The following is a 13582-nucleotide window of genomic DNA, read 5'->3' on the forward strand; positions in this document are numbered from 1 at the left end:
TTTTCCCATTCTTGGTTTTATCACTAAGGAGTTGTAAGGTCAAGGAGAAAGTAGTAAAGATGAATGAATGGTTAGTGTAAAACCCTCACAGAAATCGGAGTGATTTCCCTCAGAGAATAAATGGACCTACCCTCTATACAAAAGGTAATGTGTTTTCTGTTCCCACAGAGTCCAGGAAAAGAAAACTCAAGGAGACACTTTGATGTGAAGAATATAATTTAGCTGTAATTAGCTCTGGTTATAATTAGTTCTGATTGTCATAATTAGTAGTTTTATGTAGTGTTTTCTACTCTTCCAAGTTTTTTTTTTTTTTTTTTTTTTTTTGCAGTACTGGCAGTTGAACCTAGGGCTTTGCACATGCTAGGCAAGCACTGTACCACTTAACCATGTCCAAAGAAATATCCAAGAACTTTCACATAAAGCCCCTTCTTCAAGAGACCCTAAAAATGCTAGCACATTGTAATAGAGATGTAGTGACCACAGTTGTCTAAACTGTACACTGTCAGGATCTTTTGGGTAAAAGCCCAGTGTCCATCAGTGTCCAGTCATGGCCTTTCCCTACCCTTTCTGCTTGCAAGAGGACTGTAAAGCTCAGTTGTGCTATGGTGCTGACTGCATGTGCCCCAGAGTAAAAACCAACCAGAAAGTCAGTTTTATATTCTGTCACAAAGATAGATAGGGAGACCTTCCAGGTTAAATAAAACAATGGATAGGAAATTAAACAGTGCTACATAAGTTCAAACTGGCACAGCTACCCTGAGTGCCCTTAAGGCTCTGGTATAGTTGGAGAAAAACCATCTTGATTCCCTTTCTGCAGTGGGAGAAAATCAGGGTAGAAAGATGTTTCTTTTATTCTAACTATTAGTGTGGATGTGGAAGGCATGTTTGTAGAACTGTTGTAACATAAAATAATTTATTTTAATGAAATTTTAATGTAATTGGCATGTAGACTTTTAATACTCTTGTATAATATGTGATTATCGATGTTATTTAATTCGTAAGAGAATTTCTCATATCTACAAATTAAAGTGCTTGGGAGATGTGATTATTAATAAGAACTTTTATTTTGGGTGGCCCAGGGAGCAGATGTTGCAAATACTACTCAGGATAACAGAAGCTGTCATGCAGAAGCCAAAGGATAAACAAATAAAGGACTTGTTTGCCCAGAGCTTGGCAGGGTTACTATTTAGGGTAAGTCATTTTTATTAAAACACTGTAAATGCAAGAAATGAATCAGATTTTACAGAAAATTAGTTTTAATCATAGAGAATTTTAAGAACAACATTAAATTTACTTTGAATTTTTAGAAATATTCCTTCTTATCTTTGTCCTAAATGTCATGTTCTGTTCTTTGCAATTAGTGCTGACTTTGCTACCTCTATGCCATCAAATTCCTGATTTGCTCAAAGGTAGAAATTAGGAAGATAGCAAGCACTCAGAACCTTGGTGGTGGATCAGATAGACTTGGAGAGGTACAGATGTATGGGAATGGAATAAAAACTTGAGAACCATCCACGTGTTGGGCAATTGTATTTAAAGCCACAGTACTGGATCGAGCACCCAAGGAAAAAATACATGCCATTGAGAGAAGAGGGCCTCTCCATGGTTGCCAGAAGAGGGAGCCACTCAAAAGATGCTGAGAACGGATGGCTAGTGGGCAGTGAGGAGGACCAAAGCAGTGTGTGCCTGGGCCTTGGATGCCTAGAAAGAGAAAAGCAGCCGGTTGACTACTGGCTTTGTCAAGATGCAGGTTTCTAAGAATGTTCTGAGGCCCACGTGGCATAGATGGAGGAAAAAATGATAGCTAGTAAGTGGAAGTAGCAAGTATAGACAAGGCTTCCCAGAGGTCTTGCTGTGGAAGGAAAAGAAAAGGGGGTGAGGTTTAGGTAGATGGTATTAAGTGCGTGTGCTTTCCAGTGTGATGGTCCAGGGAAGAAGGATAAGGGTGGCTTGGGAGAAAGGACTGCAGAAGTGAAGTCTCAAATATAATGGAATGCTAAACTGCCCTCAGTGTGAACAGAGAACCAAGGAGATGTCTGTACTTCTTGCATCTCATATGGAGAGCAGGGTCAAGAACATGAGTGGGCAGATATCTGATGATACCTAGTGAAATGGAAGTGTCCTGAGGGCAGTAGCCTACTGCAGCATTGTTGATATTTATGCGGTACATAGAATTTATGAACATTTCTGAAAGAGAACAGTGTGAAAGTACTCTGGAAATAAGGGGCATTTTACACAAATAAAGTATTGGTACAATGGGTAGTTTGGACATTTAATAATTTGTTAAGAGGAATCATGGTAGGTCATGAGCTGGAGTGATGATTTCAGGAAGGAGCAACTAGTGTCTTTCCGCATTTGACCTGAAAGTGGTTTTAGAGGATATATATTAAGAGCATGCATAGAGTACAGATAGGGACCTATAGGTGAGCGTGACAAAAAGAAATTAATTCTTTGAATGTTCTCATTATAACATGAGGGGACTTGACTACTGATATCAATTTTTGATGATTCAATATGATTGAATGATCTTGGCTTGTTGAAAAATGTATGAGAGGCTATAGAACTAGTTGGCATACTCGTTTGTTTCCTGAGTTCTATCCCATTTGCTGATTGGTTTGCCTAGTTTGTGGATATGTGTAGTGGTCCTATGCTCCTTTTTTGCATGTGTCCAACTTTGTGTTGCCTGGAGAGTAGTCCTGATCACTGCTTTGCTGTCTGCCTGAACATATGGACACTGTTCTCTTTGCTCTGGGAACATCTCACTGCCAGCACACTCCCAGGTTCCCAGTCCTGGGCCTAGATTGCCAAGTGCATAGGAGCTGAAGCCAGTGTCAGGCTGGTGAGTGTTTGGGCCTCATGCTTACCAGTTGTCTGGCCCGGCATCTATTGTGTTGTGATTTAGAGAGAGAACTTGTTACAGCATTAAGCAAGAATCTTTTCGAGAGTTGTGTGGGGTTTTTTTCTTTTTTCTTTTTTCGAAAAATCAAATCCCCTCCATTAATGGAGAAATTTGTCAGATATTCCTTGATGAATATTTCCTGGGTCCATGGTTATTTATGCTTTTGATGTCATTGTTTTATTTGGGGAATAATTAGATAAGATGAGTGCTTAAATTTAGAATTAACCATAAAGTAGTAGAGAAAGGATGGGCCTTTTGGAGTTTGACAGATCTTGTTTCTAATCCTAGTTCTGCCTCTTCCTGGCTGTGTGACCTTGAGCACACCACCTCACCTTTCAGAGTCCTCTCCCCTGATCTCCCACTGTCAGGAGAGGACTCCTTCTGACCCTGCAGGTTGTCATGGGAATCAAAGCAGATTAATTTGGGATTTATGATCATGTGCTGGCCTCCCATGTCCTTATGTAAAATCCAAGAGGGGAGAAAAGTGGTAAAGGTCTGGAAAGACTGGGCAGACTGTCAAGTGGGCACCATTTTCATGCCATACTTGTTAAAATGTGCTGATTATGATTCATTTGTCATGTGACTATCTAAAATAGCCAGATACTTGCTTTTTTAAATCAATTTGAAAAGATTATATTTATTGATCTAATATTAGATCAATTATTATTAGATCAATATTTACTGTTGGATCAATATTAATAATTTTATTGCTTACATGTCTTTTATGGTAATGACCTTGAAGTCTTTGAAAATAAGAGTACAAAAATGAAAAAATAGGCTGTGGCATTTCAGTCATAATAAAATATTTAATAAAATATTAATTTTTCTTTAACATTGTTCTTAGTTTTTAAAAATATTCATATTAGTATTAGATTTTAAATAAGTGTTTAAAAATCTTGTTTTTAATATACTTAACTATTTTAGTTCTACTTTGACATTTTCCCTTTAAAGAAGTGCAATAAACATGAATTAAAGCACAAAGAACAGGTATATTGCAAAAGGTCACATTAAATATTATTTTTCAAGTTGTCAGGCTAGACCTGCCTAATTATAGTCTGATTTCTATTTCTCAAAGTTTTCCTATGTTTGAGTTAAAGAAAAATTGTTGTTGTTTTAAAAATCTTTATATAATTTGTCAGGCATATCATCTTGGAAGAAGAAGTCTGAGTTGTGACCTGAAAAATAAGTAGAAATTAAAGAGGCAAAACTAAGGGAAGATAGAGAAGAAAGAGCATGTGCAAAGAGCAGGTCGAAGAATTGGGAGAATCTCAGTAGAAGACACTGAATTCTTTTCACTGTGTGCCATGCTGTAGGCTCCAGTGGGACATATGAGTAGAGCTCTTTAGTAAGCAGATGGATAGGCAGGAAACCAGCAAAGAGATTAGGGCTGGACTTAGAAATTCAGAAGTCTGGAGCATACAGAGGGTAACTGAAGCATTGGGAATGGAGACCAGAACCCAGACAGAAGGTGAAGATGCAGAGAGGGAGAAAGCCAGAGAATCATTCGGTTAACTGAGAGATGAGGAAGTGGAGGTGGACTGCGTATGAAACATTCTTTCAAGAAGTTTGGCTTTGATAGTGGAGGGAAAAGGGCTATAGCTATGGGGGAATCTGGGTTCAAGGAAAATGTTTTGTTTTTCTTTAAGATCAGGAAAAATTGGAGCATATTTAAATACTGATGGACTAAAGCTGAGAAAGTAAGATAGGTTGGAAATAAGGAAAGGTGGGGTTATAGAAGCAGAAAGACTCTGAGGAAGAGGTCCAGAGCTTAAGTGGGGGCAAAATGTAGAAGAGCAGGAGTTCCTCTTGGAAGACAACCCACAGGTGGAGGCTAATCTGGGTAAATTCAGGCAGCATATAGGTCTTGTGGGCTGAGATTGATTTAATGGGTTGTTTCCTCTGAGGTCTTCAGGGAGCCCATCTGCTAAAAATCAGGGAGGAGATAGTGGGCTGAATTCACTTTAGATAGAGGAGGTTTGAAGTAGTCACTGGAGAGTGAGCGAAAGAGCTGTCTCAGGAATGGAGTAATTATAGTCAGTCCTTAATTATAGTCAGGGCCAACTCCCTGCTGTAGAATAATACTGGGTCAGTAGCTTTGTTCATAATGATAAGTGACCTCACAGTAACTCAAATCCTGATTACAGTTTGCTGAATGTATTTTTAGAAATTAGAAACAATATCCAAGAGTATTTTTGTTTTAAAACTTTATTAGTAGTGACTTAAAATGTTTTATTAAAATTATACTTACCTCAATTGGTTTTTCTTGTTGGTTTGTTTAGACCCTCATTGTGGCTTGGATCCGAGCAAACCTCTATGTGTACATTTCTCGAGAGCTCTGGGATGACTTTCTTGGTGTGCTGTCCTCCCTCACGGAATGGGAGGAACTCATCAGTGAATGGGCCAACATTATGGACTCTTTGACAGCAGTGCTTGCAAGAACCGTTTATGGAGTTGAAATGACAAACCTACCTCTGGATAAATTAAGTGAACAAAAAGAGAAGAAACAACGAGGCAAAGGTACTTCCACTCTCCCAGAGTAACACCCAAATTTCTGGGACTCAGGAGGAATGTATATTTATACATTGAAGCAGTCAACACATGAAATTTCATAATAAACTAAACCAGCCATGTAACATCTTTTTAATGATGGCATTAGATTGTGTCTCATATTACTCTGTTCCCTTAATGTGAGCAACAAATTTGTGAAGAGGCTTTAGAAGGAGAAAGATGAGAAAGAAGTAGTAGCAGTGATAATACTGAAAATTAACAATAATAATTGCCAATGCTTTGAACTATAATCTAACTACACCCTCATGATGACCCTACAGAGTTGATACTATTATTATCCCTATATCACAGACCAAAAAAATGAAGTACATAGACTTCACAGTGATTGATTCATTCAAGATCACATAAGTAAGAAGAGGTAAAGACTGAAATCAAAGCCAAGATTTTTCCTACTGAAGAAAACACACTACTAAGATGCAGCTGTTGCCTTCCTAGGAAATTTTGAAGAAATTCTGAATGCTTCTGAGGGAAACTCTTTTGGCTTTGCTGTTTCTGGGTAAAAATTGTTTCAGAGTGCTGGGAATATAGCCTAGCATGTATGAGTCCCTGGGTTAAATCCCTAGTACTAAAAAAAAAAAAAAAAAAAAAAAAAGTTTTGAGACCTAGGATCTCCATTAGAGATGTTTCTGAGGGTAGTAGAATATGGTGGGGGTTTCAATTGGGAATGACAATTTGGCCTCCCTCTATCTTTACAGTTCTTAAGGACTGTGACATGGTCTTTGGATTAATTTCATCTGTACTCTAACTTATTCTGTAAAGATTTGAGACAGCTTATAGAAATGCATATAGTACAGTAGATGAAATGCAAAAGGAAAGGGGCAAAATGAGCAGGGAGGAGCTACAGGTATGGTTAAAAGGCCAAAATGCATGCTGTAGAGCCTCATGTGCTTGCTGGGGAGGTAGGGAAGGGCCATCCTTGAATTTGACTTTCATTTTTACAGTGTTGCAATATACAGAATCCTGGAGTACATAAGGTACTTAGGTGATATGTAGCTGGATCCTAAGACAGAAGAAATTTCTCCTTCAAAGCCTCTACTTCAAAGAGGACACATGACTTATAATAGACTACACTCAACAATAACCTTAGTTTAGACTGTATCAATTGCATCTGATAATTTCCCCCAAAATTTAGTTGCTTAATATAACATGACTTAATGAATTTTCAATCTGGTTAGCACTCAGTTGGTCATCTATTCTCTTGGTCTTTGCTTGATCCATTCTTGTGTTTGGAGAGAATTAGGCTGCACAAGGGATATCTACACTGCTCTACTTCTAGGAGTTAGGTGGCTGTCAGCCAAGCAGTAGGTGTGACTGTACCATGTTTCATTACATAGCAGACTGTTCAGATAATGGTTTAGGTTCTGGGAGCAGCAAGGGGGCAAGCTCAATTATTCAAGTGCATTTCAAGTCTCTGCTTGTTCAGTTTTGCTACCAAAATAAATCACATGATGAAGCCTGCAGCATCAGTGTGGAAAAGAACAACAGAGGATGTGGATATGGGGAAGTGTGAACCAATTGCAATGATTAGTAAACTATGTAACATGTAATTAATGGGGACTGATTCTTATAATATCTTCATTGCAGTCTGAGAGTGACTTGCCAAAGCCCCAGTTAGTAAAACAAGGCAGTAAGAAGCCAAAACAAAGTAGCTTAAGTTTGTGCCATTCCAGAGGAACAGTTTAATCTCAGTTTAGATTTATAATGTGTTGCATGTTGATTTTTCTAATGTATTGTTAGCAGTAGATCCTTTTTTCTCCCTAGTCTGAGCTCAGCAGAATCCATTTCTGAAATAACAAATGTTAGATTAAAGATTTGGGATTGAAGTAAGTCAGGGAGCCAAAAGTTTGGGCCCTTGTCTTCCTTTTTGTTCTCTTTCATATCTCTGAGGGCCTCTGTGTAAACCAGGGCCTGAGAGGATTGAGTTGCTTCCAACCAGGAACTTGGATTCCTAACACAGTGGAGTTAGGCCCAGGAAAGAGTTTACCTAGCTAAAAGCACCTTTCAAGTGGTGGAGGTAAAGAGCTGAGATAGGAAGTATTTTCTCAAACTCTCAAACTAAGTACATTCTCTGCCTCTGAAATCCTTATAACACACACACACACACACACACACACACACACACACACATACACACATACTCTCTCTCTCTCTCACTCTCACTCACTCACTCACTGTTATACTCACCACCCTGCAATATTCCTCTTCCTTTCCACTGTGCAAACATGAAGAGAGAGACTTAGGAGGGCAGACAATTTAAAAACACTGTTTTCAGAACAGTACAGAACAAATTGTTTAAGTAATAACCATGGTACATATTTCTAATTTATACTGCTTTAATATTTATTGTAAAAATTTAAGTATTCATTATAGAAACATTTACCTTATAAACACTAGACTAGTGAAACCAGAAAATACAGACAGAGGAAGCTGGGTGTAGAAATAAGCTACAGACAGGTTGCAACCACTGGCAACATCAGACCTATGCAAAAATCTCTTCAAATTTCTCGTTCATTTCCTCTTGTATTTCTTTTGGATCCTTGACCTTTCGTTGAAATAATTGACCAGAGCAATATGAGAGAAAAGAAGTTGAATCTCAAAAGTTGAGTTGAATCTCAATACAATCTGTAGTGTTAGTATAGTTTTAGAACTTTTTATAAAATGGGATTTTATATTATATATATTTTATTATTTTATTTATTTGACCAAATCTACATTGAAATTTATAGGCATGAATTTCTCAGGGGATTGTAGAACAGTTGGAGTCTAGAGGATGTAGTACTATTCTAACATCAGGATCTCTGGGTTTTGGTTTATAAGTATTTGTTTTTGAAGTGTCCTGAGAACTGTGGTTTAATGTCATTTGACTTTGTTTTTGTACTGAGAAAGGTTTATTAATACCTTCTTTTGTATATTGAAATGAATGCTGTGAAGATACATATTTCATGAAACTGTTGAAGATGATTAAATATTTTGGCAACAGGAATGTTTAGGCTACTGACTTACAATAACTCTCTAAATTGCAGTATAGGGAAAGTATAGGGAAACACTACCTAATGTGAAGCATGGAAACCTGCTAATTATGTTCCATTGTGTGTGTGTGTGTGTGTGTGTGTGTGTGTGTGTGTGTGTGTGTGAGTGTGTGTGTATATATATGTGTGTGTGTGTATATATATATAATATATATATATATATATATGTGTGTATGTATGCCATTAGCTAAGCAGCATAGGCTATGAAATAAACGATGATGAATTCAGTTATTTTTCTCTCCTTGTTATTTGTCAGGCTGTGTTATAGATTCTCAAAAAGGGACAACTGTGGGGAGATCTTTTTCTCTCAGCTGGCGGAGCCATCCAGATGTGACTGAGCCAATGCGATTTAGGAGTGCCACCACTTCTGGAGCACCAGGAGTTGAGAAGGCAAGAAATATCGTTCGCCAGAAAGCAACTGGTAAACATTTATTTTATTTAAATATTTCTTTAAAATCTAATTGCTATCTGAAATAAGTTTGTAGGAATACAATGTTTTAAAATTCTACTCAATTCAAATATTAGAGCCTTTATTAAATGAAATTCTCTGTATCTTTTAAATTTTCTGCTCAGGTTTGCTTTTCCGATCACAGTTTTCAATATGTACAAATTCTCCTTAGTGAAAGAACTGGAGATGGTAATACTGAATGAGATATTTGTGCAAAGTAGAGAAAATAGAGGTTTTGTTTGAACCTTGAAAAAAGTAGATTCCTAACAATTCCATCATTAGTTGCATTATTGTCATTGTTAAACAGTGTTCATCTAAAGAGAGTGGTAAGTGGTTCTGGCAAAGAAAAAGAGAATATTCTTAGTTTTCAGGACTGGATGGAGACATTTCATTTTTTGCTTCTCCGGAAAATTGAGCTTTTTATGTCTGTAGATGTTGTCTTTATAGTCTATTTGAATTAACAACTTGTCTAAGAGCTCCCAGTTAATCGAATTGTTTTTCAACATTTTACTCTTAAAATAAAGAGAAATCTTTTAAAAGGAAGCTTATATCCAATATTTAATAAAGACAAATAAAGCTCCTTCTTCCCCAATAACTCTGAGGCTGTACCTAACATTTTAACCAACTATATTTCAGTTTCCTTTAGTTTTTATTATCAGTAAAACCATATAATCACAATTGATATTCAGCTTATTGATTTTAGGAAATCATCAGATCCTTCAGCCATAAAACTAAGATTCATTTAAGTTGAACATATTTTACAGTGCTTACTAAAAGCTTAGGGTCGTCCTGTTAGCATTTTTATGAAAATTATATTATGCCTTAACCCTAGCTTTCTCACACTTTTTGCCATAGCATTTGCTGGTAATTATCACCTTATTTACATATCCCTCTTAGTCTTCTGCTTTCTTTCATTTTTTCTCCTGAGGAGAGACCCAATTCCTGATAACAGGCAATTTTTGAGGATGCCCATTCACTGATGTCCTTTTTCAGTCCAATTCCTACACATTCCTTTCTTCTACCATTGGATCCTTCAGAGAAAAAGATCAGAAGTTTGTGACAAAGGTGGCATCTTGCCTGAGTTACCCGGACTTATTGCTTTCCATAGCATCCTTGAATTATAATAAAAGTGAATTTAATAAATTAAAAATTATAATTTTAAAATTTTATTCTCACATCTTAATAAGCAGCAAACTACTGCACATCACATGCTCCATATGACACTACTTCACTGAAACATAGGCACAGAAGAGATGGCATCTTAATTTGCAGCAGGTATTTTAAACCAACAATATGATAGAGGCACCAGCATTCTTTAGAAAATATTTAGTGCATTAATGGCAGTGAGGTTATGTTTATCAGTAATTTCAGGTGTCTGAGAAGCCATGGCATTGGAAAATCAAGTACTTGTACTAAATGATGTGAAATCATTTGTAGAACATATCTTTTAAAACCGTAAACTTGGTCTCTGTAGGATTAATTAGATTTTTAGAAGATCGGAACCATAACTGAAAGATTATGAAGCTGTTCAGCTGGACAAATCTATCATCTTTATAAATCTCTATAAACATATATTTTTTCTTATTGCATTTGACTTTTTGAAAAACTATAAAATATCCTGAGTCATTGTTGTTTTGTCTGAAAACAATGGTCTTTGAGGATTTTAATTTATTGTGCTTTTAAGAAAAATTACATGGACTAAAATGTTGGTTATTTTACTCAGTTTTATTTCTTTATTTTTATATTTTTGGTATTGGAGATTAGAACCAGGAACACTCTACCACTGAGCTATATCTCCAGCCCTTTTTGTATTTTATTTTGAGACAGAGTCTTGCTAAGTTGCTGAGGCTGGCCTTGAACTTGTGATCCTTCTGCCTCAGCCTCCTGATCACTGGGGATTACAGACCTGCACAACCACACCTGACATTCAGCTTTATTTTTATGTTATATAAAAACTCATTCTTTCTTTAAAAAAAAAAATCCCAAATATTTTCGTGGTAGCATTTGGTTTTTGTGAAAGCCATATTTTTATGAGAAAATACCAGTTCATGAAGTTGATTTTTTCTGGTTTTAGTAGTAATCATTTTAATAGTAATGGTAATTATGGAAGATTCATTTGAAAGTCTTTTCCCTAATTCCAATAAGAGAATAATTTTAGAGTATTATATAATGATTTTCCCCCACAAATTTCCTAGGTAGAGAAAATATCACTGATGGTGGGTGACATGAGGGAAATATAAAATAAGCAGTTGCAGGGTGGAGAAATGACAGTTTAGAGAGTGTACTAGGATAAACTTAAAAGGCCTGGCAAGGAGTCTTAAGTAAGGAAGACTTATAAAGGAAAACTTTATTCCTAAGTATAAATTATGATGAGTTTGAATTCCTAAAATGTGAGAATGATCAAAACAAGTCTTAATTTTAACAAAACTATCCTATATTTTATTACTTCTAAAATATTTAGTGATCAATTTTGGAGAAATGCACAAGCATTTAATTTATAAAAGGAAGACTTTTTAAACAACACTCAAAAGTTTCCAACATTTTGAGAGATGAGCAAAATCTACTAAGAAATTTGAAGTGAGTTTGATATTTACATGGATGGTTGTCATTTACATATTATCTTCACACACGTGTATTATTGTGTAATCACATTACAGATTACAGATCATTGTTTTACTAGTTCTAATAGGCAAAGGATGGGAGAGGGAATGGTAAAGTAAAAAGTTCTTTTCACTTTTTACAAATGTGCCATTATTATTTGTATTGTTTCATTCATGATTTAAAAAGATATATAAAATAATAAAGCAGCATTTATATTCTAAGGATGAAATGGATTTTTGCTGACTTTGGTTTTATATATATATGAAACATGTTCTCTTCCTGTATCTGTCCCTTTTCTCAAATATTTATTTGACCAGCAGTATACAGAAAACTTAAGAACATCATAGAGTTTTATATATATGAAACATGTTCTCTTCCTGTATCTGTCCCTTTTCTCAAATATTTATTTGACCAGCAGTATACAGAAAACTTAAGAATATCATAGAGTTAATACTAATAAAGTATGGATATAATAAGTGTGAAATATGATACAAAAGGGTAGCTTGAATGGAGATTTTACCTTTTATTCAAATACCAAATCTTTTAGTGTTCAATTTGGCTGTCATGCATTCTTGAGCTTTTAGGATATCTAATCTAGTAGATGATTTGCTTTTGAATACAATCAGCTGTCAGAAGACCAATTTCTTAGTTATTTATTACTTGTAGAAGAATTTTAGTCTTAGGCCATATTTCTCTTACTATGTCTTTTTGTGTGTGCCCTTTAGGAAGGGAAAAATGATTATAAATTCTGACTGAGCAATCAACCCAAATATGAATTTGATACACAACAGAAAAAAAGAAGCTAAATATATGAAACATTCCAAAGTAAAATTGATTTTTTGTGAATTGTCTATTCTGTGTGATCAGGGTGACTGAAAGTTGGCTGTATTTTGAGACAACAACTAAATAATGTACTTCATACTGATTTCCTTTAAAGTTTAAAATGACCTCCTTGAAGTGTTTAAAGAGAGACCAGAAAAATAATAATAAAAAAGTAGTGAACGTTCTTGATAATGCTTCTGACATAATTATCACTTTATCTCTCCTGGAAGCTAAGCGAAGCCAGTCTATCAGCAACTGTGTCCACCTTTCTGAGGCTTTGCCTGCCACTAAAAGCGTCCCGCTCCTCCTTCACACCGTGAGCGCTCTCTTACCTGGTCTCTCTTACTCCTCTTGCTCTCACAGGCTGTCAGGTACTGTAACACTCTCTCATGTGTCCATCAATGTCTCCGACCTCCTCCTTCTTGCCTCTGAGCTTGCTTCCTTTGTTAATACCTACACATCACTTATGGGTGCCTGACCATTCATTGCACTTGCATTAAAGACCAGTGAATATTAGTAATTATTTTTATGTAGTTAGAAGTTTAGTAGTTTAGAAGTTTAGTTGATTGGGCAAGAAAAATTTCTGTAATATCACTGGTCTTGCATTCACAATTAAGAAGGATGGAAAGATTTTTTTAGCTCATAGTTTTTAACAGGGGCAAATATGATGCTGCCTGCCTTCCTGTGTCTTCTGTAGAGTGCTGATAGAAAGTAAGGGAGTTTTCATAAAATTTTACAAAAGTTTTGAGCATGTCAATGTTAGAATGCTAACTGCACCTTTCGAAAATATCAATAAACTGGAAAATTATGCAGGCATCACTTCCTTAGAGATAAGTCATATGTAAAAGTAATTCATATATAAAGCAATCATCAGTTTATGTAGATCCATACTGATAATTAAGCTAAAAAAACCTAAAAATTAAAAAGCGCTAATTTACAAAGCACACATTTGTTACTGGACTTTAGCCAGATGAAATTGAAATTAGTCTTGTGTGGTTTACTCAAAATGTGGTTTTTGATTTATTAAGATGTTGCAGCACCTGGCACAGTAGGGTGAATACAGTTAAAAATATCTCAGAATAGCTAGCAGAGAGGAATTTAAATGTATTCATCATAAAGAAATTATAAAAGTTTAAACTTTTATTTGATAGATATGCTAATTATTCAGGTCTGATCATTATCCACTGTGTATATGAATCAGGACATCACATTGCA

At 35.7% G+C, this 13582-nt stretch overlaps 1 protein-coding gene across 1 annotated transcript in view; it reads left to right on the forward strand.

The window, feature by feature from the left end:
• RALGAPA2 (Ral GTPase activating protein catalytic subunit alpha 2) overlaps positions 1-13582 on the forward strand; it is a 309855-nt gene that overhangs the window by 102735 nt on the left and 193538 nt on the right. The window contains 4 exon segments of the mRNA XM_079124240.1: positions 1080-1191; positions 5179-5416; positions 8753-8917; positions 12598-12738. Coding sequence (XP_078980366.1) covers positions 1080-1191; positions 5179-5416; positions 8753-8917; positions 12598-12738 — 656 coding nt within the window.

This window comes from Sciurus vulgaris (assembly GCF_902686455.1).
Source record: "Sciurus vulgaris genome assembly, chromosome: 2".
Classification (NCBI taxonomy): domain Eukaryota; kingdom Metazoa; phylum Chordata; class Mammalia; order Rodentia; family Sciuridae; genus Sciurus; species Sciurus vulgaris.